At 43.6% G+C, this 27,795-nt stretch overlaps 1 protein-coding gene across 4 annotated transcripts in view; it reads left to right on the top strand.

Annotated features, from left to right (window-relative positions):
- LOC124013818 (copine-8-like) overlaps nucleotides 1-26,598 on the top strand; it is a 112,639-nt gene extending 86,041 nt beyond the window's left edge. For 2 of the 4 annotated variants that reach the window (XM_046328368.1, XM_046328369.1), the window contains 11 exons: nucleotides 1,140-1,215; nucleotides 4,740-4,793; nucleotides 4,923-4,984; nucleotides 12,214-12,228; nucleotides 17,884-17,930; nucleotides 18,807-18,988; nucleotides 19,798-19,925; nucleotides 21,726-21,828; nucleotides 23,018-23,075; nucleotides 23,325-23,398; nucleotides 25,768-26,598. In XM_046328368.1, the coding sequence (XP_046184324.1) occupies nucleotides 1,140-1,215; nucleotides 4,740-4,793; nucleotides 4,923-4,984; nucleotides 12,214-12,228; nucleotides 17,884-17,930; nucleotides 18,807-18,988; nucleotides 19,798-19,925; nucleotides 21,726-21,828; nucleotides 23,018-23,075; nucleotides 23,325-23,398; nucleotides 25,768-26,004 (1,036 nt within the window). In that variant the 3' untranslated portion in view covers nucleotides 26,005-26,598. The remainder of the gene's footprint in view (nucleotides 1-1,139; nucleotides 1,216-4,739; nucleotides 4,794-4,922; nucleotides 4,985-12,213; nucleotides 12,229-17,883; nucleotides 17,931-18,806; nucleotides 18,989-19,797; nucleotides 19,926-21,725; nucleotides 21,829-23,017; nucleotides 23,076-23,324; nucleotides 23,399-25,767) is intronic. The other 2 variants (XM_046328370.1, XM_046328371.1) reach the window with 1 other exon arrangement.
- Nucleotides 26,599-27,795: the final 1,197 nt, after the last annotated feature.

Genomic DNA, 27,795 nt, shown 5'->3' on the forward strand with positions numbered 1-27,795 from the left:
TTTACCCCAGAATCCAACACACTTAATAACTGGTTGTGTCACCTTTCAGCTGCTTGTTGATCAGTCGTCGTGGAGGATTTTGTCATCCAGAAAAGTTCCTTTTGAATCATTTGTCCGTAGAACATTCTTCCAAGAGTCTTGCTGATCCTCCAGATGCTTTTTGGCAAACTTGAGTCAACTTTTTGGACAACACGGATTCCGTTATGCCTGGCGAAAACCAAACGCTGCACTTCACTGTAAGAACCTCTTACCAACGGTCTAGCGTTGTGGTGGTAGTGTGATGGTTTGTTGCCTTAATAGAAGGAACCATGTATTCTGCTCTGTATCAGAGAATTCTACAGGAGAATGTCGGTCCATCTGTCTGTGAGCTGAAGCGCAGCTGGGACATGCAGCAAGACAATGATTCAAAGCACACAATCAAGTCTACATGAAAATGGCTCAAAAAAACAACCCATTTTGAAGTTTTGGAATGGCCTAGTCAAAGTCCAGGCCTTAATCCCAATTGAGATGTTGTGACAGGACTTGAAACGAGCAGTTCACATTTAAAAACCCACATATGTCGCGGAGTTCAATTTGTTCTGCATGCAAGAGTGGGCCAAAATTCCCCCACAGCAATGTGAGAAACTGATCACCAACTACAGGAAGCATTTGGTTGCAATCACTGCATCTAAAGGTGGCACAATCAGTTATTGAGTGTAAAGGGGCAATTACTCTTTCACACAAGGGAATTGAGTGTTGCGTAGCTTTGTTTATTGTAAACTCAGGTTCCCTTTATTTAATATAAGGTTTTCGTTGAAGATCTGATAATATTCAGTATCGAAAATAGAGAGAATCAGAAAGGGGGCAACTACTTTTTCCCACCCTCAAGTGGCTGCATGAAAAACACAAGTGAAATCTCTCCTTAATCACTCTCAAATAATGATTAAATGTCTTATCTATCTCACTCTTTCTTGCTTTAACATTTCATGAATAATAACTTATCTCAACTGATCTCATTCCGTCCACTAGACTATTATAATACTTTGCAATACACTTAGGCACGTCGATCAGGCTTCTGCAACTAACAGTGGTGCTTTGTGGGTTGTGTATTTGAAATCCTATGATTTTACTAATGATTGTTTTGTGCGTTGTGTCCTTAGCCATGACTTCATAGGAGAGTTCACTACCAGCTACAGAGAGCTATCCAGAGGCCAGTCCCAGTTCAATGTGTATGAGGTAAGTGTGTGTGTGTTTACATGTGTGCATGCGTCATGTTTACGTATGTATGTGTACTTGGTGGAATGCAATATTATGTATCTGTATACTTTTAATGTCACTCACCCACACAGAAGCACATTTAGTAAATCTCCTCTGGAGCGATTCTTCATGGCATTTCTCCTGAATTTTCGTTCACGGAGTTTGACGTAAAGTGAGGGAGTTTTGATGGATGGCCAGCCTCCACACTCCGTCTCTTAAGATAGAACTGAACAGTTGTTCATTAAAAACAATATTCTGAGTGGGAAGCACACAGGGGAACCCTTATTTTAAGCAGCTGGTGTTTGTCTAGTGAGAGAAAGAAGACACACAGCCACACCGTGATTGTGTGCTGTCATCCAAGATTCTGGCACTGGGACATGACAATCTATCATCATTTCCCAAGTCACAGCTCTTGGCTTCCACCCATATTCTCTGGTTCGTTTTTTTCCTCCACGGTAAATTGTACTATTTAGGAGAGGAGGTTCTACATCACTACTGTGTGTGTGTGTGTGTGTGTGTGTGTGTGTGTGTGTGTGTGTGTGTGTGTGTGTGTGTGTGTGTGTGTGTGTGTGTGTGTGTGTGTGTGTGTGTGTGTGTGTGTGTGTGTGTGTGTGTGTGTGTGTGTGTGTGTGTGTGTGTGTGTGTGTGTGTGTGTGTGTGTGTGTGTGTCTTCCTTTAACCATCCGTCCATTTGTTAACAGTAAGCACCCAATGCCCAGCATCAAATCAAATGGATTTGTCACATACAAATTATTAGCAGATGTTAATGCGAGTGTAGCAAAATGCTTGTGCTTCTAGTTCCGACCATGCAGTAATATCTAACAAGTAATCTAACCGAACAATTTCACAACAACTACCTTATATACACAAGTGTACGAATATGTACATAAAAATATATGAATGAGTGATATCCGAATGGCATTGGCGGTATAGAGTACAGTATATAGATATGAGATGAGTAATGTAGGGTATGAAAACATTATATAAAGTGGCATTGTTAAAAGTGGCTAGTGATACATTTAATTACATCAAGATGGCAAGATGCAGTAGATGGTATAGAGTGCAGTATATACATATGAGATGAGTAATGTAGGGTATTTAAGCATTATATAAAGTGGCTAGTGATAAATTGATTACATAAATTTTTACATTATTAAAGTGGCTAGAGTTGAGTCCCTGCCCTGTGCAACTGGGTACTCGACTTCCCGATGGGCCGCCCCCAGGTGGTGAGGGTAGGTAACAACATCTCCACCCCACTGATCCTCAACACTGGGGCCCCACAAGGGTGCGTTCTGAGCCCTCTCCTGTATTCCCTGTTCACCCATGACTGTGTGGCCATGCATGCCTCCAACTCAATCATCAAGTTTGAGGACAAGACTACAGTGGTAGGCTTGATTACCAACAACGAAGAGATGGCTTACAGGGAGGAGGTGAGGGCCCTCGGAGTGTGGTGTCAGGAAAATAACCTCACACTCAACGTCAACAAAACAAAGGAGATGATTGTGGACTTCAGGAAACAGCAGAGGGAGCACCCCCCTATCCACATCGATGGGACAGTAGTGGAGAAGGTAGTATGTTTTAAGTTCCTCGGCGTACACATCACGGACAAACTGAATTGGTCCACCCACACAGACAGCGTGGTGAAGAAGGCGCAGCAGCGCCTCTTCAACCTCAGGAGGATGAAGAAATTTGGCTTGTCACCAAAAGCACTCACAAACTTCTACAGATGCACAATCGAGAGCATCCTGTCGGGCTGTATCACCGCCTGGTACGGCAACTGCTCCGCCCACAACCGTAACGCATCACCGGGGGCAAACTACCTGCCCTCCAGGACACCTACACCACCCGATGTCACAGGAAGGCCATAAAGATCAGCAAGGACAACAACCACCCAAGCCACTGCCTGTTCACCCCGCTATCATCCAGAAGGCGAGGTCAGTACAGGTGCATCAAAGCTGGGACCGAGAGACTGAAAAACAGCTTCTATCTCAAGGCCATCAGACTGTTAAATGTTTTACTTACGTTGGCTACAGTGAAGGAGAGCCTGCAGGTTTTGGTATCGGGCCGTGTCAGTGACAATGTATTGTCCTCAAAGCGAGAAAAAAAATTGTTTAGTCTGTCTGGGAGCAAGACATCATGGTCCGCGACGGGGCTGTTTTTTCTTTTGTAGTCCGTGATTGACTGTAGACCCTGCCACATACCTCTTGTGTCTGAGCCGTTGAATTGCGACTCCACTTTGTCTCTATACTGACGCCTAGCTTGTTTGATTGAATAGCTACACTGTTTGTATCCGGTCATGTTTCCGGTCACCATGCCTTGATTAAAAGCAGTGGTTCACGCATTCAGTTTTGTGTGAATATTGCCGTCAATCCACGGTTTCTGGTTGGGGAATGTTTTAATAGACGCTGTGTGTACAACATCACCGATGCACTTGCTAATAAACCCACTTACCGAATCAGCGTATTCGTCAATGTTGTTGTTCGCCGCAATGCGGAACATATCCCCGTCCACGTGATCAAAGCAATCTTGGAGCATGGAATCCGATTGGTCGGACCAGCGTTGAACAGACCTGAGCGTGGGAGCTTCTTTTTTAAAGTTTCTGTCTATAGGTTGGGAGCAACAAAATGGAGTCGTGGTCAGCTTTTCCAAAGGGAGTGGGGGGGGGCTTATATGCGTCGAGGAAGTTAGAATAACAATGGTCTAGGGTTTTGCAAGGCCTGGTAGCACAATCGATATGCTGATAGAATTTGGGGTGCCTTGTTTTCAGATTAGCCTGTTTAAAATCCCCAGCTACAATAAATGCAGCCTCAGGATATGTGGTTTCCAGTTTACATAGTCAAATGAAGTTCTTTCAGGGCCGTCGATGTGTCTGCTTGGGGGCGAATATAAACGACTGTGATTATGATCGAAGAGAATTATCTTGGTAGATAATGCGGTCGGCATTTGATTGTGAGGTATTCTAAGTCAGGTGAACAAAAGGACTCGAGTTCCTGTATGTTGTTATGATCACACCACATCTTGTTAATCACAAGGAATACACCCCGCCTTTTTTCTTGCCAGAGAGATGCTTGTTTCTGTCTGTGCGAAACGTGAAGAAAACAGGTGGCTGTACCGACTCCGATAGCGTGTCTCGAGTGAGCCATGTTTCCGTGAAACAAAGAACGTTACAGTCTCTGATGTCTCTCTGGAATGCTACCCTTGCATGGGGCCCGATCTCTGTTGTACACATTGCCCCTTCACACAAACAAACACAAACACTGCTTATGGTTATCCACCCTGCCCGATGATCACCATCTTCTGTTTTACTTGTGAAATACGCCGCTTGTGAGCAGCTCCCGTCTCCCTGGTCTTCTCTGTCTATCTGTTGACTTGATGTGACATCTACTCTTGCCAGAGCAGTTACTGAACACAACACAAGGGAAACCAACTGCTACGGTGTCTGTGTTATGTGTGCGTGCGTGCTAGTGTGTGCATGTATTTTTTATTTGCTGTTCTCTCCACAGGTTATGAATCCGAAGAAGAAAGGAAAAAAGAAAAAATACCTAAACTCTGGAACGGTAAGCCACAACGGCCACTGTCCATCCATTCTTTTTATCTTGTTTATGTTGATTTGAGCTTGGTTTAGTCATTGTCTTTATTGTAAAGCCTGTTCCATCCTGCCATCCTTGTATCCATATTGTCTCCAGGTAACTCTGCTCTCATTCCTGGTGGATATAGAAGTCACCTTCCTCGACTACATCAAAGGAGGGTGAGTGACACTGCATTCTCTCTCTACAGTGTGAATGCAGAGACGGAGTGAAAGAACCTCTCACTCCTGCATTCCCTCGTTTATTCATATAGAAAAGAAAAAGAAAGACCGAGAAGTCGAGAGAAAAGGGAGAGATTGACAGGTATGCAGATGTGAAGTCCGGTGGAGGGGGACGTGAGGAGAGTGAACTGTATGTGTGTTCATTCCGGCCCTCTAGTCCATGGCTGAATGGGTGATGGTGGCTGAGTGTGTGCAGTGGTGCGTAGCAGAACGCTCGCCCACACACACTTTCTGACTTTCATAAGACTCGCAGGGAAGGCTAGTCAGGCTTGCACTCCAGAGCATGGGTCGAACGGTTAAACAAGGAAGAGAGGGAAAGGTTTAGAGAGACCGAGATGGAGAGAGTCAGAAAATCAGAGAGACAAAGAGAGGGGGAGAACGTGAGAGAGGTCTGTGACCAAATGAGAGACACAGAATGGCCATTTTGAAAGCAGCACTCCAGTCCTCTTATGGCCTGTTCTTGACAACACTTCTCATCTAAAGGTCATGGATCATGTGTAGTATTGTACAACAAGGATAGGTAGGGTAGCAGACTAACATGTGGTGCATTGACCCTTAAACTGTCAGAGCTCTCTCAGTATTTCGATGAGCATGTACATTGTCAATGGCAGTCAGAGGAGGAGTGGGGAGCTTTTTTCAATCAAGCACAACATTTCATTGATATGGAGCTCTTTCCTCTCGGCATGTAGTCAAGTCCTATACAGTCTGACATGTAGGAAGTTGGTCCTGTTTTGAGCTGTCGCCTGAGGGTGAGCTGAGGGGTAATCATCACTGACACTGACCCTCCTGTGTAGTTCAGGAAGTGTAGTCATGTGCTGTATGTGAATCTACCCTCAGGTTACTGTTGTGAATGTGTTCTCAGTCAACATCAATTTTAAAATACATGTTAATGAATATATAAATAACTAGGGCCGGGACAATACCAGTGTCGCGATACTTGTTAGTGTGGTGGCAAGGAAGCAAAATATGAAGCAAATTTGACTTCTTTAGGAAAAACGTCCCTAATGTTGGAAACAAACATCATTATGTTGTCATCCCGAGTCACATTTATTTATTTTCCAACCTATAGCACACAATATTTGGCACCTCATGAGGTTTTTAAAGGACCAAAGAGTTTGGTCTGCTTCGTGTAAAAAATGTTTCCATGGAAAAAGTATTGCAAGACTGGTAAATTGTCCCGGGTCTTCACAGCCCCAGTCAATGAGACAGCTGATGTATCTACATGTTTATAGAGGTGGATGTCTCTCCTCCCATCATATATGGGTAATACAGGACAAGCCAGAGGCTGAGGTCACTGACCGTTCCATGTGAGATCTACATTTACTTCCTCTACCAATCAATAAGGTATCGGCAGAATACCAAAGAGTATGTGGATAATAGATGGAAATACTGAACAAAAATATAAATGCAACATGAAACAATTTAAAAGATTTTTCTGAGTTAAAGTTCATATAAGGAAACCAAACAATTGAGGTAAATTCATTAAGCCCTAATCTATGGATTTCACATGACTGGGCCTGGGAGGGTAAATATCAACCCACTTGACAGCCAGGCACACACACGCACGCACGCACGCACGCACGCGCGCACGCACGCACGCACACACACACACACACACACACACACACACACACACACACACACACACACACACACACACACACACACACACACACACACACACACACACACACACACACACACACACACACACACACACACACACACACACACACACACACACACACACACACACACACACACAGGGGTGTGAAGCCGGTTGGACATACTGCCAAATTCTCTAAAACAACGTTGGTGGTGGCTTATGGTAGAGATTTCAGCTCATGAAACATGAGCACTTTACATGTTGTGTTTATATTTTTGTTCAGTGTAAGTGACTGATTTGGTCTTATGTAGCAAAATTTGAAATTTTGTTTTTTACATTCAATAAAAGTAGAGACTCAGAGCTAGAAAATGATATACCATGCACTACAATGGAGTGATTTGAAAGTTGATAAACCCCACTTCTAATTTGAAAGTTGATAAATGCCAATTTTGAGGAAATTACCCTTTTCTTTGTCTACACTAATTTAGCATAATTCACATCTTCTTAAGCCTTAGCCCCACCCATCTCTTTAAGGATTCACATGTGAGACCATGTGCTAAACAGAGATGGTAAGTTAGTGTAGTGGTGAAAGTGGTGAAAGTAGTAGCCTGCAATAAGGAAAAACTCCAGGTACAAATACACTTTATCTAGTCCTTGGCCTTTATCCTTATCTGACTTTGGTACAGGTCGTGTTGTTCGTCACATTACCATCTGTGGTAAACATACACTATATAAAATAAAAGCTTGTCACATGCACATGATACAGAATGTGTAAACGGTACATCTACAATGCATTTGTAAAGTATTCAGACCCCTTGACCTTTTCAACATGTTGTTACTTTACTTACAGCCTTATTCTAAAATATATATTTTTAAAACTATTTCCCTCATCAATCTACACGCAATACCCCATAATGACAAAGCAAAAATGCATTATTAGAAATGTTTGCAAATGTATACATTTAAAAAAAAATCACATTTACATAAGTATTCAGACCCTTTACTCAGTACTTTGTTGAAGCACCTTTGGCAGCGATTACAGCCTTGAGTCTTCCTGGGTATGATGCTACAAGCTTGGCACACCTGTATTTGGAGAGTTTCGCCCATTCTCTTTGCAGATCCTCTCAAGCGCTGTCAGGTTCAGTGGCGATTTTAGCATGTAAATCTTGGTGGGGCAAACTCCCCAATTTTATTTTAGATGCATGCCAGCAAAGCCACTACACAACACTAAACAATACATTACTTGCACTATAATGATGACACGCGGTGCCCACAAACTGTTAGGGCCTACATAAAGCTGTCCCAACAGCAGAGCTTTCTTTTCAGCACAATGGGGTGAATCCTTACCACCGCTACACCTGGCTATCAGCGGAGCCTTGTCTGGCAGTTCTATCAGCCTCGTTTACTGCCTTTTTTTAAACATAGCTGATATGGCTGACTTGCTTAAACAAATGTGGTTTCTACTGTCAATTGAGATGTAGACACTATGGCATAAGGGAATGATGTGTGGATAAGAGCCATTCTGTAATTTCGATATTAATGAGTGAGCTAAGGCGGACATAGTCAATATTACTGTGTTCAGCACTTTTGAAATGTACAGCGACAGAATGCAGAACATGGGCTGCTCTTACAGTATTTTCCCTGTACACCAAGTCAGAACCGTAGGATAAATAAAAGGGGCATATAAGCAGACAATGAAACCTCTTACAATATTATATGATGTTTCTCAAAAACAGGTTATAGGCTACACATGCACCACCATGTCAGAACAGTAACGTAAGCGAAATTAAGAGGTGAAAATAGACCAAATTATTTGGATGAGGCACATGGGCTACTAACAGCTTACCACACAAAATACAGTTGAAGTCAGAAGTTTACATACACAAAAGGTTGGAGTCATTAACTTGTTTTTCAACCACTCCACAAATTTCTTCTTAACCAACTGTACTTTTTGCATGTTGGTTAGGACATCCAACAATTGTTTACAGACAGATTATTTCACTTATAATTCACTGTATCACAATTCCAGTGGTTCAGAAGTTTACATACACTAAGTTGACTGTGCCTTTAAACAGCTTGGAAAATTCCAGAAAATTATGTCATGGTTTTAGAAGCTTCTGATAGGCTAATTGACATCACTTGAGTCAATTGGAGGTGTACCTGTGGATGTATTTCAAGGCCTACCTTCAAACTCAGTGCCTCTTTGCTTGAGATCATTGGAAAATCAGGGGAAAAAAGGGTAGACCTCCACAAGTCTGGTTCATCCTTGGGAACAATTTCCAAACAATGAAGGTACCATGTTCATCTGTACAAACAATAGTATGCAAGTAGAAACACCATGGGACCATGCAGACGTCATACCGCTCAGGAAGGAGGCGCGTTCTGTCTCCTAGAGATGAACGTACTTTGGTGGGAAAAGTGCAACTCAATCCCAGAACAACAGCAAAGGACCTTGTGAAGATGCTGGAGGAAACAGGTACAAAAGTATCTATATCCACAGTAAAACGAGTCCTATATCGACGTAACCTGAAGGGCCACTCAGCAAGGAAGAAGCCACTTCTCCAAAACCGCCATGAAAAAGCCAGACTACGGTTTGTAACTGCGCATGGCAACAAAGATCGTACATTTTGGAGAAATGTCCTCTGGTCTGATGAAACGAATATAGAACTGTTTGGCCATAATGACCATTGTTATGTTTGGAGGAAAAAGGGGGAGGCTTGCAAGCCGAAGAACACCATCTCAACCGTGAAGCACGAGGGTGGCAGCATCATGTTGTGGGGGTGCTTTGCTGCGGGAGGGAATTGTGCACTTCACAAAATGGATAGCATCATGAGGGTGGAAAATTGTGTGGATATATTGAAGCAACATCTCAAAACATCAGTCAGGAAGTTGAAGCTTGGTGGCAAATGTGTCTTCCAAATGGACAATGACCCCAAGCATACTTCCAAAGTTGTGGCAAAATGGCTTAAGGACAACAAAGTCAAGGTATTGGTGTGGGTATCACAAAGCCATGGGCAGAACTGAAAAAAACAAACATTTGTGGGCAGAACTGAAAATGCATGTGCGAGCAAGAAGGACTATAATCCTGACTGTTACACCAGCTCTGTCATGAGGAATGGGCCAAAATTCATCCAACTTATTGTGGGAAGCTTGTGGAAGGCCACCGAAAGCATTTCACCCTTGTTCAACAATTTAAAGGCAATGCTACCAAATACTAATTGAGTGTAAGTAAACTTCTGACCCACTGAGAATGTGATGGAAGAAATAAAAACTGAAATAAATCATTCTCTCTACTATTATTCTGACATTTCACATTCTTAACTTCTTGCGACTCCAAACCCGTATCTGGGAGCGTAATCATTGCCTCAAACTCATTACCATAACGCAACGTTTCCTATTCATGAAAATCGCAAATGAAATGAAATAAATATATTCAAACACAAGATTAGTCTTTTGTTAACAACACTGTCATCTCAGATTTTCAAAATATGCTTTTCAACCAAAGCTACACAAGCATTTGTGTAAGAGTATTGATAGCCTAGCATAGCATTAAGCCTAGCATTCAGCAGGCAACATTTTCACAAAAACAAGAAAAGCATTGAAATAAAATAATTTACCTTTGAAGAACTTCGGATGTTTTCAATGACGAGACTCTCAGTTAGATAGCAAATGTTCATTTTTTCCAAAAAGATTATTTGTGTAAGAGAAATAGCTCCGTTTTGTTCATCACGTTTAGCTAAGAAAAAAAAAAAGAAAATGCAGTCACTTACAACGCCAATTTTTTTTCTCCAAATTAGCTCCATAATATCGACAGAAACGTGGAAAACGTTATTTAGAATCAATCCTCAAGGTGTTTTTCACAATTCTTTTCGATGAAAAATCATTCCTGGCAGTCGGTTTCTCATCAGAGGCAAACGGAAAAATACTGCAGCTGGAGATTACGCAATAATTGCGACGGAGGACACCAAGCGTCCACCTGGTAGATGTAGTCTCTTATGGTCAATCTTCCTATGATATGCCTACAAATACGTCACAATGCTGCAGACACCTTGGGAAAACATAAGCTGACTCCTAGCTCCTCCACAGCCATATAAGGAGTCATTGCCATGAGGCGGTTTTAAAAAATGCGGCACTTCCTGATTGGATTTATATCTGGGTTATTTCTGTAACATCAGTTCTGTGGCACTCACAGACAATATCTTTGTAGTTTTGGAAACGTCAGAGTGTTTTCTTTCCAAAGCTGTCAATTATATGCATAGTCAAGCATCTTTTCGTGACAAAATATCTTGTTTAAAACGGGAACGTTTTTCATCCAAAAATTAAAATAGCGCCCCCTAGTTATAAAAGGTTAAAATAAATGGTGATCCTAACTGACCTAAAATAGGGTATTTTTACATGGATTAAATATCAGGAATTGTGAAAAACTGAGTTTAATTGTAGTTGGCTACGGTGTATGTAAACTTCAGACTTCAACTGTACATGTCTTTACTATAAAACCCATTTTAAAAAACACACAGGAGGTCCCATAAAAAAGTGACTCCTTGAATGTTACAATATAACTCGCACTCTGTAGGGCACTTTCAAGTGAATTTACTGCTGTATGCTAATATATGTTCTGGACACGCCACTGCAAAGCACCTCCTGGAGTTTGATAAACAGCATTGGTGCTATCACGAAATCTATTTCTCCGAGAAATTGTATTACTATAAAATAATAACCCTATATTTTGTTTTGCATAGAATAGATTTTATACAGTATTTTTTGCTCATCTTTATCAAGGGTGCCAGTCATTATGCACCTGATTGTATGTAACACAATGGCCGTTGTCCACAGTGATATGGAGGTGTGACCATCTCTGAATTGATCCTGTGGATGCATGTAATATGTGCTGTACACTGAGTGTACAAAACGTTAAGAACACCTGCTCTTTCCAAGATGTAGACTGTCCAGGTGAATCCAGGTGTGATCCCCTATTTATGTCACTTGTTATATCCACTTCGGTCAGTGTAGATGAAGGGGAGGAAATAGGTTAAAGAAGGATGATTAAACCTTGAGACAATTAAAACATGGATTATGTATGTGTGGCATTCAGAGGGTGAATGGGCAAGACAAAATATTGAAGTGACTTTCAACTGAGTATGGTAGTAGGTGCCAGGCGCACCAGTTTGTTTCAAGAACTGCAACGCTGCTGGGGTTTTCACACTCAGCGGTTTACCGTGTGTACCAAGAATGGTCCACCTCCCAAAGGACATCCAGCCATCTTGACACAACTGTGGGAAGTTTCTGTGGAACGCTTCCGACATCTTGTAGTCTATGGGGGAGGGGGGCAACTCAATATTAAGAAGGTGTTGTTAATGTTTGTACACTCTGTGTATATTGATGTGGTTTAATGTGTATGAGTGTGATGGAGGTTAACAGTGTAACTGGAGACAAGTGTGTAGGAGACAAGAGTTTACTTTTTTACTCTGCTTATGTAAAATGCATACACAAAACTAGGTCCTTCTGAATGTTGTAGAATAAAAAGCACTTTCCTAACTCCCAACATTGTATGTGTTTTTGACAGAGTGGGCCAAGGAGGGTAAGTGGTGTACCCTGACATTTGTGTGACTAAATGAAGTGGAAAGCGATGTTTTTGCTGTTTGAAGCCTAAATGGATGATAATGGACTATAGTGCTCATGTTTCATAATAACTGCTTCATGCTGAGCTCTTCTCACACAGCCTTCTCATACCCCCTTGTGTCTCTTCATCTGTTTGGCTTGTTTGATAAGAAATAGCATGTTACTTTAATAGGTATAATCTACACTGAACAAAAATATAAACGCAACATGTAAAGTGTTGGTCCCATGTTTCATGAGCTGAAATAAAGATCCCAGAAATGTTCTAAATCCCTGTTAGTGAGCATTTCTCCTTTGCCAAGATACTCATCGTTTGCTGATGTCAACATTGTGAACAGAGTGCCCCATGGTGGCGGGGAGGGGAGGTTTATGGTATGGGCAGGCATAAGCTACGGGAAAATGAACATAATCGCTCTAGTGACTCCCTGTGGCGATCTGGGTGTCTGCGGGCTGACTCCGGTCGCCAGTTGAACGGTGTTTCCTCTGATACATTGGTGCGGCTGACTTCCGGGTTAAAGCTGGCGGTTGTTAAGGAGTGCGGTGAGGTGGGTCATGTTTCAGAGAACGTTTGATTCCACCTTCGCCTCTGCCGAGCCTGTTAGTTAGTTGCAGTGATGAGACAAGATTGAAAAAAGGGGGTAAAATTCAAATTTCTGGAAGCTGAAAATGTGTCCCAGTTCTTTCATGGCCTGAATACTCACCAGATATGTCACCCATTGAGCATGTGTGGGATGCTCTAGATCGCCGTGAATGACAGCATGTTCCAGTTCCCGCCAATATCCATCAACTTTGCACAGCCATTGAAGAGGCGTGGGACAACAGTCAACTCTATGCAAAGGAGATGTGTCGTGCTGCTTTAGGCAAATGGTGGTCACACCAGATACTGACTGGTTTTCTGACCGATGCCCTCACCTTTTTTTTAAGGCATTTGCCACCAAAAGTTGCATATCTGGATTCCTAGTCATGTGAAATCTATAGATTAGGCTGTTAATGAATTTATTTCAATTGACTGATTTCCTTATATGATCTGTAACTAAGTAAAATCTTTGAAATTGTAGCATTTGTGTTTTTTCAGTATATAATCCCTTTTTATTTTCTTCTCTTCTATTAGTTGTTGTTTCTCCTCTCCACAGCATTTAGATTTTGATTGACACCTGTATGGAGATTCACTTCATTAGCCAAGAGCGTATTGAAGCCCTCATCCTGACAGGTTCTGAGTGAGAGCAGCCATTGTTAGTGACTCACTCCAATCTGCTAATTTTCATTAGCTCAAAAGTGAATGGGAAAGCACCACAACTATTAGCATTGGAATTAGCATAGCGAATGGATGGGTAGTGTGTTATAAATCCCCTATCTCTTATCTGGCAGCACACAGCTGTTATGTGTGTGCATGTGTGCGTGGGATTGGGACCCTCATTCAGTGTTAATGTATCAACACCAGTTATTGTATTCAAAGGGATGAACACGGTCCATTTGAAACAGAATTAATCCAACCTTCTGTTCTGCTTGTGCGGCTTTCAAGTTGTATTAAGCGCGCATCAATGTACCCTTAGTGGTTGCTGGTGTTACCTTATGTGGGCAGCATGTAAACAATCAGTCTTCTCCTCCTTCTATCCTCCTTTCCTTCTTCTCTGAACTTTCACAGTGTCCTCACCACTGCACAGTACCATGGTTTGTCATACATTGTCAGAGCCTTGTTCAGTTGAAGCACCCAGGGCTTTAACAATAACACTAGGAATGGATCGCTCTCCGAGTCCCAGCTGTTCAATAGGCATTTCCCATCATATATCTCCCCTCCTTTCTCATTAACCCAGCCCACCTCTCTCTCTCTCTCTCTTTCCATCTCTCCACTCCAGGAACAAAAGGAGGATGCTTCTCTGCTCACCCTAATCTTCTGTACTTACACTGCCATTGTTTTCATTAGCTCATCTTTCCTCATCTCTCCAGACAAGTTTCTTTCTTTCCCAGGTGTTTTTATTTTTCTGTGAATTGGTCATCAGCTGGCTTTGTGACAGATGGGGGGGGGGTTCTTCCTGCACGGAGGCAAATAAAAGGAGCGCTGTAGAGAAAGGTGCTGCACTGATCCTATCATATAGGAGACATAAGCATGAGTCGGGGTGTGTACGCACCTCATCCCCCTGCACTCTGATAGCTTCAATATGGCTCACACTCCTCCACTCTTTCTATTTTCTAACCTTTATTTAACCAGGGAAGACATTGGGATTGACATGTTTTTTTCAAGTGAGCCCATGTAGTCTCTCTATAGACTGCCTCGTCACTTACGCTTGGGGAGATGGAGTCCTAATTTATGCATGAAATTGATGATTTTAATTAGCCACAGGACCAATACGAATTACTCCTACAGGGTTTCCCATGTCCGCTGGCAGGGGCAGATGGATGCCACTAATACAATAACACTCCTTTATGTAGTGCTATTTACTTATTATGAATCACTACTCATAGACAAGGCTGGAAGGGACAGTATGTTAGTCATAGTATGTTAGATGTTTGTTTAGCATGAGAAAACCCCCCCACCTCTCTCTACCCCTTATCCGCCCCCTACCTCCTCCCACTCCTCATCTGCTCTCTTCCACTCTCCTCTCCTCTCTTCCACTCTCCTCTCCTCTCTCTGCTTCTCCTCTCCTCTCTCTGATAATAATCCAGCTAATAACACAGGCAGACATGAAATGGTTTGCTATGAAGTCCTCATAGTCACTTCCTTAGGGATTTCCTGCTTTACCGTCACTTGAGAAGAGCTGAATTTCTATCCGTTACTTTAATGTTGCTTTTAGATAACGTTTCAAGGCAAGCTTAGCTAAAAATGATCTCTCTCTCCGTATCTGTTTGAGCTGGGTTAAAGTGGCGATAAGCAGTAGAAGCAATAACAAAGCGCAATCCCTGCCCCTATTTCGGTAAAAAGCTGAGGGATGGGGCTGGAGAAATGTTAACTTTCTCAAATTCATAGACAGATATATGGATGCAAGGCCTGACCATCCATGATATCAGCTTTATTGTTTTAACTATGTTTTGAGGCTATACAGTGTGTAACGGTTTTCTAGGTGTGATGAAGAGTCGGACCAAAATGCAGCGTGTAGATTGCGATCCATGTTTAATGAACAAACGTAACACGAATCTAAATACAAAACCTACAAAACAGTAAACGTAATGAAAACCGAAACAGCCTAATACTGGTGCACATACACACAGAACAAGGAACAAAGACACTAAGGACAATCACCCACGACAAACTCAAAGAATATGGCTGCCTAAATATGGTTCCCAATCAGAGACAACGATAAACACCACACTTAACCAGAACACCACACTAGCTACAATCCCAATACATAAACACCACATACACAAACCCATGCCACACCCTGACCTGAAAATAAACCCATGCCAAACCCTGCCACACCCTGACCTGAAAATACTTCGACCAGGGCGTGACAGTATTTGTTTGCATTTACTTTGTTTACCAACATTGGTTTACAAACAAGCTTATATTTTGGGTATTGATGAGGGTACAACAGTTGAACTAAGCTCATGAGTTATTTATAAGTGATATTCTTTAAGAACATATGGGTACATATCATTAATTTATTAGTGAAAAAATTGATTTCGCAACTGCTGATTGCCCCTTTATGGTCAGAACGGGCTGGCTAGTTTTCCTGGAACATGCATTGCCAGGGGCAACACCTGGAGCCAATGGGGTGATGTTTCACTCTTACCTCACTGTGCACACTCATCGGTGATTGGTGCAGAAGCTTCAGCTGACCTTTAGCGAGAGTCCTCTGCATTGTAATGGGAATAATTAGATTGTATCTCCACTGATTTACAGTCTCTGAGTTATATGGAAATGACTGAGTAATATTTCATTTCAGACTAGGATACATTTCTCTACTCCTCTTTTTTTTCTCTTTATCCATCTCCTTCCCCTGTTTCTGGCTGTTCTCATACTCTGAGCGAGGTGGAAACGCTCAGTGTGTGGGTGTGTGTGTGTTTGAGGAGAGATCCATAATTCAGGCTGGTGGGCCAGTCTGTCTGTCTCCCTCTTGGCACAGAGAGCTGGACCAGATATGACTCCAATACACCACTGTCTCACCTCCTTTTCTCCTTGAATACTTGACTCCCTGTTCCTTTCTCTGAATATAAACTGTCTCCTCTCCACTGACTTCTGCAGCGTACCAATGCTCTTAAATATTGAGTGGTACATCTTGGCACTGAATTATACTGAGGGACAAAAATAGTTGAATTAATGTAACATGAGTTACATTACAATTCAGTGGAGTTAAAACATGATATGTTTGATGCAGGATAGCCCAGTATAATGTGCACATTGACTTACACTAGCAGATGTAACTTTTTACCCCTACACAAATATTCTTTAAGAAATGTGCTCAATGGCTTCTGGGTTAAGCGAGCAATGTGTCGAGAAGCAGTGGGGGTCGTGTTTCAGAGGACGCATGGCTCGCAACATTCGCCTCTCCCGAGTCCGTACGAGAGTTGCAACAATGGGACAAGACTGTAACTACCAATTGGATATCACGAAATTGGGTTGAAAAAAATATATATAAGAAGAAATGGGCTCAAACACATTCTTAGCATGCATGCAAAACGAAGCGTAAATGAGTGATTTAACACTACATTTGTGATTTAACTCGGGGGGGAATGATGCAAGCATCCCTCTGCTCCTTCCTTATTCCTCCCTCCTCTCAACCACCCTCTCCCCTCCTCCCCTCCCAGACTCTATCTGCCCTAACATGAGGCGACAGTGCCGTACTTCAGGCATCACTCCCCACCCACCCCTTCCTCTCCCAGCAGTAGACCCAGGCTGTGTGTGTCTGTGTGTACTAGACAGTAGCGGAAAGCCCGACCAGGGCCCTATCCATCCATACCCGCCTCATGGCTCCTAGCCTGACCTGAACCACAGCCAACGCAGGCAGAGTGGCTCAGAGCTGGGGAGAGGAGAGCACAGAACCCCTGGTCTGGTTCTCCCCCTCCCTCACAATGAGTAAACAAGCTTCTTCAGGTCTGCTGCACTAACATGTGTCTGCGGGCTGTGCAGTGCACTCCACATTGTGTCACAGGGTGACAAGTCCAATGGTTCCTTACAGTACCTGATCTATTCAAATACAGGAGGTGGTGGAGAGGGCAAGAGGATGTGTGAGCTATAGCGCACGGCACGCACAGCACACATCAGCACTGTGTGCGCTCATCTGTTGAACCTGTTTTTTGTCTTGACTTCATGGGATTAGAAAGTTCTCTATTTAAATTAGATTTGGTTTCTTCAGGCATCAAGGGCAAGGAGTGCTTTCAACTTGCCTGCTTGCTTGAGCTATGATAATCAGAATATTGTGTTTACTAAAGTTCATTCAGCCAATGGTGTGTGTGTGTGTGTGTGTGTGTGTGTGTGTGTGTGTGTGTGTGTGTGTGTGTGTGTGTGTGTGTGTGTGTGTGTGTGTGTGTGTGTGTGTGTGTGTGTGTGTGTGTGTGTGTGTGTGTGTGTGTGTGTGTGTGTGTGTGTTGTGTGTGTGTGTGTGTGTGTGTGTGTGTGTGTGTGTCTATGCTAGTGTGTGGTAAATTTAATAATTACTCTCCTCTTGCTTTTACCTTCCAGGACCCAGATTAATTTCACAGTGGCAATTGATTTCACCGCTTCAAACGGTGAGCAACACACACACACTCAACACTTCTCGTAATGCTCAACCAGGGCTGTTTAAATGTATGCATATGGGGTGATCTGTAATAGCCCTACTCCATTATTGCAGGGCAGGCTAAAACCTAATGCTGTAAAAGAGATGATAGCTTAGTGGTGATAACAGGAATGAATGTGCCTCTCTTGTATATTTTAATGTGTACCTGTTATAGCAAGGCTGGGAGGAAATGACCCGTCTCTTAGACGTTATAGTGAGGTTGACTGGGACTACCATATCTCTTAGATAACAGCAGATGGTTCAATTCAAACTTAGACCCCACTGATAACTCATGAGCGTAGGGTTATTGCTTCCTTGTTTTTATTTGACGAGGTCCAATATATGATGTGCTGGAGCTGATGTTATGGATGTGTGTCCAATAGGGCCGTTAAAAGATCTAAAGTTCATGTCACTATACTCATAACCACTACAGCCAGTGTGCTATAAAGTGAAATGATTCTCCTGCTCATGTTGGTCATGTAGTTATGCTCATTACACTCATACTGTACCCACTACCCAGAGTCTTATATAGAGGGAAAGGCAGGGAAAGAGATCTAACACGGTCTTAGGTGAAATGGTGTATTATGCTGTCTAAAAATAGCAGCCTTTTGGTTGAACACTCAACTACCTTTCTGGGCAAAAGTATGGGCAGAATTCAGATAACACTGTATTCCACATATAATGCACCACTTTCTACCATAAACAGCATGCGCTAGCAGTGCACTAAATGGGGAATGGAGTTAGATTTGAGACACAGCCGTTCCTTTCTATATCTGGCTCTGTTGTTCCATTATTGTACCTTGTTATTACTGTCCCATTATTTACCATTACTGTACCTGTTTCCCAGGCAACCCAGCCCAGCCCACCTCCCTCCACTACATGAGTCCCTACCAGATGAATGCCTACGCCATGGCCCTGAAGGCTGTAGGGGAGATCATCCAGGACTACGACAGTGATAAGATGTTCCCTGCTTTGGGCTTCGGAGCCAAGCTTCCCCCCGACGGACGGGTCTCACATGAGTTCGCCCTGGTGAGTGACCTCTAACCCCTGACCTCTATCCCCCTAAACCCTGATAAGATAATCCCTGCTCTTGGCTTCAGAGAGGTTGGACGGGTACCCCAACACCAGAGTTGTTCAGTCCTGGCTCGGTTGGTTAAATTGTGGGTTTGCTCCCTGCATGGAGCACATGTACTTAATGCGTTTGCCGTGGTTACGGGCTTGTTTTATTTATACCTGGTTAAAAGCTGCAGATGCACCAATCGAAATGTAAGTAATTAGACAAGTGAAAGAGCGACAAAACCCTAAGCAAACTCCACCTACCTGGCACTCCAGGCAGGCTCAAAGTTTCAATGTCTACTTAGTGGCTGTATTGTAGAGGCTTAGGATGCCAAGTCCTAAAAAACAAATACTACCACTGAGCTCTATGACTGCCAAGGAGAACAGTAACTGTCTTCTCTGTAAAGAAAAACATTGATCACAGACAGCCCTCCCTCCCATGCCCTCCCTCCCCCTCGCTCTCTTTCCGTCTTCAGCTCTACAGAGTACTGTAAACAGTAGGATACCACTCAGACAGGAACATGCCTCCAGCATGCTCAGCAGGGATTTTCCATATCTCTGACTGGGCCTAAAGTTGTATTGATGAAAGATGTGTATTTATCCTCCTCTCAGTCTCTTCTTTCCTAGTTCTCCTACTTCATTCCCCTGCTTCAGAATTTAATTAGAAATATCTTACATTTTTCTTTTTAGATTCTTCTCTTTTTTTAAAATGTTATTCTCCTGCTTGACTGGGATTGATGAAAGATGTTTAACTACCCTCCTTCTCTTTTTGTGTCTTCCAGAATGGCAACCCCCAAAACCCATACTGTGCAGGTATAGATGGAGTGATGGAGGCATATTACCAGAGCCTGAAGTCTGTCTGCCTCTACGGCCCAACCAACTTTTCTCCTGTCATCAACCATGTGGCCAGGTAAGGGGGCTATGAGGAACACAGCTGGACTTGAAACAGCTTTAAGGTCACTTCAGTTTTCGATTCATTTCAGTGAATCTGTGAACCAAATTGAAATTCAATTTGTGATTTGAAAATTATATTACCCGCGGTTTTCTATTGTGGAGTCTTTAGATTCACTCCCTGAACTGACTGGATACGCATAGCAGGGTGAAAAAAAACAGAGGGTGACATCTACAGGTCTTCCTTCATTACATTTCAGATCACATTCCTACCAATGCACACCTAAATCTCCCAGGCATGAGAGAGCCATATGTCTATATAGAGCCATATGTCATGATTCCTGAGTCCTGAGTAGATCAATACTAACTAAGATGGCCTGAACGTGTGTATCGATTCACTGTCCTCTGCGTTCCAATGAGCCATTCGCGACGCAGGCTGTGTGTTGCGATTGAGTCGTTTCCCTGGGAGCAGAAAGGACGACAGAGGAAGTCTGCTGACTAACAGAGAATTAACTGAGATGGATCAACTTTTATAAGTACAAGTAGATGTTTCGGTACATAACTCAGAGTATTATGCTGAGTATAAGTTGGTGACAGTGTTTCGGCCACACGGTCAGACTAACGGACACTTAACCAAGATTTTTCAATTCTTAAGGGTGACTATGCTACTCAGCTCACAAGCACAGAGATAATCTCACAAATAATCAGTGTGACAGCATTCCACTGTAGAACTTTAACGTTAATTGAGTCCCATAAAAGGTGCTTCTGAGCTGTTACATAAAACAGTATTTTATTTTTACTTTTGTCACGTTCTGTTCTTTAGTTAACCTGTAAACATGTTGTTTGTGTGAGTGAACAGTGAACAATGACTACACAGTCCTTCCCACACACATATATGTGTGGGCGCGCACGCACGCACGCACGCACGCACGCACGCACGCACGCACACACACACACACACACACACACACACACACACACACACACACACACACACACACACACACACACACACACACACAGTCCTTAAGCCTTAATGAGTTTTGCTTAATGAAGTAAAGGTGCTGTCAGAAGACTTGAGATTAACAGACGTGTGTGTGTGTGTGTGTGTGTGTGTGTGTGTGTGTGTGTGTGTGTGTGTGTGTGTGTGTGTGTGTGTGTGTGTGTGTGTGTGTGTGTGTGTGTGTGTGTGTGTGTGTGTGTGTGTGTGTGTGTGTGTGTGTGTGTGTGTGTGTGTGTGTGTGTGTCTCCACATGCATGTGTGTGTGCCTATTTGTTGTTGCTCGGAGGCCAAGGTAGAAATATTGAGTTGAGGGGTGACAACCCAGTGCAAAATTTGTGTGTGGCTTTCAGAATCCACAATCATTAGTGCCATCCTAGAACACTACCTTACCCCTCCCTCCTTTCCTCTCATCTACTCTGTCTCATCTCCTCGTTTCGCCGTGTGCCACTCGCCCCCACGTTTTAATAATAACCACTCCGTTCCTTCTCTGCCTTGCCTCACGCTCCTCGCAGTTTAATAACTGTTCAATTGACTTCTCTGTCTTCGTCTCTGTATCCGACGCTGCAAGCATCTGATGTTCTGTCTCTCCTCACACCTTACGTGTGTTTGAGAAGCACAGGAAGCAGTCAGAGGCCAGGGTCCATGTTGTGTAAAGTAGGTGCCGGAAATAATATCACTACCCAGCCAGTTCATGCCGGGTTTGAGAGGTTACATCTGTAGGAAATAAAGACAATTGTATAATGTAGGGTTTTATGGATAATATAAACACTTGTGTGGCTCACCTATGTACTCTGTGTTTATCTCTCCTGTCTGTAGGTATGCTGCGTCAGTGAATGATGGCTCTCAGTACTTCGTCCTTCTCATCATCACAGATGGAGTCATCTCAGACATGGCCCAGACCAAGGAGTCCATCGTCAACGTAAGAACAACAACAACTGCTAAGCAATGTTCCCACTTTGGCGAAGACCACATTCACGGTAAACCCTGCATATGTCGGCTCAATCGGAATGACCTTTAAATGGACAGTTTTCCAAATCTGATCTGAATTTTCCACGATCTGATTGAATCCCGGCCCTAGTCACTAGATATATATATAGGGAGAGGTAAAGGCTGACTTGGGATCAGTTCCTAGATAAACAAGACATTCTGAAAAACTCATCATTCTACAGCCCTGGGGTAACACATCAGTCAAACTAGCTCATCATTCTACAGCCCTGGGGTAACACCTCAGTCAAACTAACTCATCATTCTACCGCCCTGGGGTAACACCTCAGTCAAACTAACTCATCATTCTACCACCTGGGCTAACACCTCAGTCAAACTAACTCATCATTCTACCGCCCTGGGGTAACACCTCAGTCAAACTAACTCATCATTCTACCACCCTGGGCTAACACCTCAGTCAAACTAACTCATCATTCTACAGCCCTGGGGTAACACCTCAGTCAAACTAACTCATCATTCTACTGCCCAAGGGTAACACCTCAGTCAAACTAACTCATCATTCTACCGCCCAAGGGTAACACCTCAGTCAAACTAACTCATCATTCTACCGCCCTGGGGTAACACCTCAGTCAAACTAACTCATCATTCTACAGCCCTGGGGTAACACCTCAGTCAAACTAACTCATCATTCTACAGCCCTGGGGTAACACCTCAGTCAAACTAACTCATCACTCATAAAGATGGAGAGAGCAGTGGCGGAGTTATGGCACAAACACACACACACACACACACAAAGACACACATATACACACACACAAGTGTTGGGGGAGTGTGAGTTGAGGGACTTTTATTTATTTATGTTCTCATCCCCAACTTCCGAGAGGTGTTCCTGTCCCACGCAGCCCTCAGGAAGATGCTACATCTCACAGACACACGCCATGAATATTTACACACACACACAGACACAGCTTGGGGTGAATCAACTTTATTGTATAGGCTGTAGGCTGTATAGGTTCTCAGTCAACATCACTCATAAAACTCATTTCTCAGACTGTCTGACAGAATCCTATGAATATTTATACTGTGTGACAGACTCAACGTTATGTCACAGACATAATGGGGAGAATATGGGACTCAACTTTGTTTCCTCGTGTCCTACCCAGGCATCGTGTCTTCCCATGTCGATTATCATCGTAGGGGTGGGACCAGCAGAATTTGATGGTAAGAAACACACAAACACACACAGATGCACAAATGCACATACCTGCGTATGCGCACACGCATCACATACACACACACACACACACACACACACACACACACACACACACACACACACACACACACACACACACACACACACACACACACACACACACACACACACACACACACACACACACACACACACACACACACACACACACTCCACTGAGCAGATGATGACTACAGTATCATGTTTCTCCTCAGCGATGATCGAGTTGGACGGGGATGAAGTGAGGATCTCGTCGAGAGGAAGATATGCGGAGAGGGACATTGTTCAGGTACGCCGTGTTCCTTCTGTAGGTTCCACTGCTAGGTGGAAGATGCAGATGCATGGAGTCAAATAGGTAGGGTTTTGGGAGCATTAGAATACGCCTCACAAAAAAAGAAACTGTCTGCATCCATCTGGCCCCACTTTGTGACAACTGCTATTGTACAAAGGGCTTTATAAAAATACACTTGATTGCATAGCATAGCACAGAACAGTCAGGGCTACAACATACTGTTTATATGCACATAATGATGATCAATGGTAGTAGAATCTAGAAACTAGAAGTACTAGAAAACAAATTGGGAAGGAAATCCGAACGGGGGAATCAACAGAATCGTACATAAAAAGCACAAAAAAGACCTTTACACAGATAGTAGTGCTTGTACATTAGAGTTAACATCTGTGTCGTTAGACAGACAGACATCTGGTCTGATTTCAGATCCTTCCCACCTGCTCTGCTCTCCTTCATCAGGCCAGATGGACAGAAACCCCGCAGAGGGTTTTCCTAATCTCTGTTAACCAAGAGGTCAAATCTTGCATAATTTGGTCAGCTGCTTGATTAACTTCTGTGATCATACGTGTTAGAAATTGAGAGTTTCGGCATAATCGAAGTCTCCACCCTCGCAAAAGGAAATTCTCAGCCAAAGCCCCCCCCCCCTTCCTATCCGTGTGGGCACATGCACGAAGCACTCAAGACAAAGAAGTTTAAGCACAGCCTTCGCCCAAATCCTGATACATCCAAATAACCTGTGACGCATCCCATTCAGTCCTGTCTACACACAGAATCTGCCCACAGGACATTACCGCAGCCCTGATGTGGCTTGCCTCCATTCTACATTAGCCCTGATGTGGCTTGCCTCCATTCTACATTAGCCCTGATGTGGCGTGCCTCCATTCTACATTAGCCCTGATGTGGCGTGCCTCCATTCTACATTAGCCCTGATGTGGCTTGCCTCCATTTTACATTAGCCCTGATGTGGCTTGCCTCCATTCTACATTAGCCCTGATGTGGCTTGCCTCCATTCTACATTAGCCCTGATGTGGCTTGCCTCCATTCTACATTAGCCCTGATGTGGCTTGCCTCCATTCTACATTAGCCCTGATGTGGCTTGCCTCCATTCTACATTAGCCCTGATGTGGCTTGCCTCCATTCTACATTAGCCCTGATGTGGCTAGCCTCCAGGCTACATTAGCCCTGATGTGGCTAGCCTCCATGCTATGCTATTGTGCCAAATGGCTAGCCTCCATGCTACATGAGCCCTGATGTGGCTAGCCTCCATGCTATGCTATTGTGCCAAATGGCTAGCCTCCATGCTATTCCAAATGGTTAGCCACCATTATATGATAATAGCCTATTAGGCACCGTTTCCTATCAGGTCTTCCCCTGCTCTGTTGGACAACAGAAGGGGCTCCTCTCTTCCTCCCTCTTTACTTCCCTCCCTCCACCTCTTCCTCCTCCTCCATCTCAAACTCCTCTTTCCCTCTTCCCTCACCTCCCTCCCTCTGTGTGGATGATATGATAGAGGGCTAGATCATTACGCTCCCCCTGCTCATTAGTGAGCCTTGTTAACACAGAGAGAACATCAAGGCTGCTCTGCTGTGGACCTGGCTAGGAGGTCTACACACACACACACACACACACACACACACACACACACACACACACACACACACACACACACACACACACACACACACACACACACACACACACACACACACACACACACACACACACACACACACACACACACACACACACACACACACACACACAGGGTGTGAGTGGGCTAGAAAGAGGTCCGTTCTGCTCTTTCTAGCCCACTCACACCCTCACAATCTGTCAGTCTGGATAGTTAGCTGCCTCTACACACAGACAGGCAGGACCCCTATGAAAGACACTTCTGTGATAAAACTGTCTCTGCCCCCAGCCTCATTAGTTCAGATATGAAAGCGACTGAGCGTTCGCTAGCAATGCACTGTACATAGCAACAAGAGACGAGGGAAACGAAAGGCTTTTTTTGATAGCTGATTAGCTAGGCCTCTTTCACCTCGCTCTGAATTTGCCAACTGTTATGAATAAATTAATGTTTTACTTGTACTGTGGGTCCAAAAAGTCTCAACATAGGTTTTTCAAAGGTCTTTGGAAGTATTTTGCAGAATTCACACATAATGGCCTAACACCTACTATATATTGCCGATACTTTTATTTTTGTACATTTTTTGTATATATTAGAGTATATTAGAGTATATTTCTCCAGCTCCATTTCTTCTCTCTGTTTCCAGTTAGGATTCAGCATTTAGTAGCTAAACAAACCTATATATTAACTGTACTGTCACTAATTTCTGCCCTGTCTTTGTCTTTCTCTTGTCGTCCAGTTTGTCCCGTTCAGAGACTACATCGACCGGACAGGGAACCACATCCTGAGTATGGCCCGTCTAGCCAAGGATGTCCTGGCTGAGATCCCTGACCAGTTCCTCTCCTACATGAGGACCAGAGGCATCAAGCCCTTGCCCACACCCCCTCCCTACACACCCCCAGGGTACCCTGTCCAAAGCCCCGATGGACACCCATTAAATACCCCCCCAGGACACCCCCTGCAGACGCAGATCTGAAGGGTGCGGAGATGCCCCATGGTCTCAAACAACACCTCTTCAAATATTTCTTTGTCTCTCTCCTCTCTGCATCACTCAGTGATAGGAGAGGCCTTCTTGGCTTTCTCGCTCTCTCTCTCATTGCACTAATGGAGATTGACTGACTGGCAGAATGTTCTTACTGAGCGGTTCTACTTTGGAACGGGCAGATGGAGTCAATAAGGGCATGTTTACTTTCATTGTCAAGCGTTCCTCTGTCTGGACTTTCTGTATATCGGCAAATGGGGACACTCTCTGGGACACAGATAGACAGAGTCTGGTATTCCCAGCTCACCTGGCATGGAATAGCAGAGTTAAGGAAAGGATGAATGGTGGAAGGAAGAATGAAAGGAGGATAGGAAGGAATTTCCTGGGGACTGGCCTTTTCAGGAGCAGAGTGGCGAAAAGGTTCTATTGTCTCTGGATGTGGAATCACTTGACTGTTGTACTGGAAATGTATTTCCTTCTTTCTCCCTCTATCTCTGGTCTCTTTCTATCTCTCTCCCTCTATCTCTGGTCTCTTTCGATCTCTCTCCCTCTATCTCTGGTCTCTTTCTATCTCTCTCTACTCTATCTCTGGTCTCTTTCTATCTCTCTCTACTCTATCTCTGGTCTCTTTCTATCTCTCTCTACTCTATCTCTGGTCTCTTTCTATCTCTCTCTACTCTATCTCTGGTCTCTTTCTATCTCTCCCTCTATCTCTGGTCTCTTTCTATCTCTCTACTCTATCTCTGGTCTCTTTCTATCTCTCCCTCTATCTCTGGTCTCTTTCTATCTCTCTCCCTCTATCTCTGGTCTCTTTCTATCTCTCTACTCTATCTCTGGTCTCTTTCTATCTCTCCCTCTATCTCTGGTCTCTTTCTATCTCTCTCCCTCTATCTCTGGTCTCTTTCTATCTCTCTCTACTCTATATCTGGTCTCTTTCTATCTCTCCCTCTATCTCTGGTCTCTTTCTATCTCTCTCCATCTCTGGTCTCTTTCTATCTCTCTCTACTCTGTCTCTCTATTCTTCCAACTCTCACTCAATGTTTACAGTACATGTTAATGATAATGATTTTTTATCATTGGACACTTTTATATAATATTTGTACTTCTTTCAGTATGAAACTTTGGAATATCAATCGATATTCTCTCGCATCTCGCAGCGTGTTGTCTTTGCCACGGGAGTCAGGTTGAGGTTGCAACAGTGCAGGTCCAAGTAGCCACTGTATTGTACTGTACTATACTATGTGTCCGTTTGCATGAGTGTATCGTCAGAGCATGCATTGTGGTCCTACACTTCCCTGCCTGTCACTGCTCTCAGGCTTTGGGGTTCCATGTTTTTAACTTTTAACTCTGTTGTTGAAGCGCATTCTGCTCCTTTCTAAACTGCCTTGGCGATAGGGTGCCCATGCCAGCCACGCTGCGAGTGCCCACGGGTTTTCTCACTGTGTCGAGAACAACAGTGACTCAACCAACAGCATATTCCCTTCCAATCCATTTAAATAACAACACCTGCTCTCAGATCCAGTTTGAGACAACAGCAGAAGCCCAGTGGTCAAAAACAGTAACACAAATGCTTTCCGTCTCTTTGGTTCTTGTTCTTTTGTGTTATTATTACTTTTACATTTGAGTCATTTATCAGATGCTCTTATCCAGAGCGACTTACAGGAGCAATTAGGGTTAAGTGCCTTGCTCAAGGGCATGTCGACAGATTTTTCACCGAGTCGGCTCAGAGATTCGAACCAGCAACCTTTCGGTTACTGACCCAATGCTCTTAACCGCTTGTTTGCC

This window comes from Oncorhynchus gorbuscha, linkage group LG25 (genome assembly GCF_021184085.1).
Source record: "Oncorhynchus gorbuscha isolate QuinsamMale2020 ecotype Even-year linkage group LG25, OgorEven_v1.0, whole genome shotgun sequence".
NCBI classification, from domain to species: Eukaryota; Metazoa; Chordata; class Actinopteri; order Salmoniformes; family Salmonidae; genus Oncorhynchus; species Oncorhynchus gorbuscha.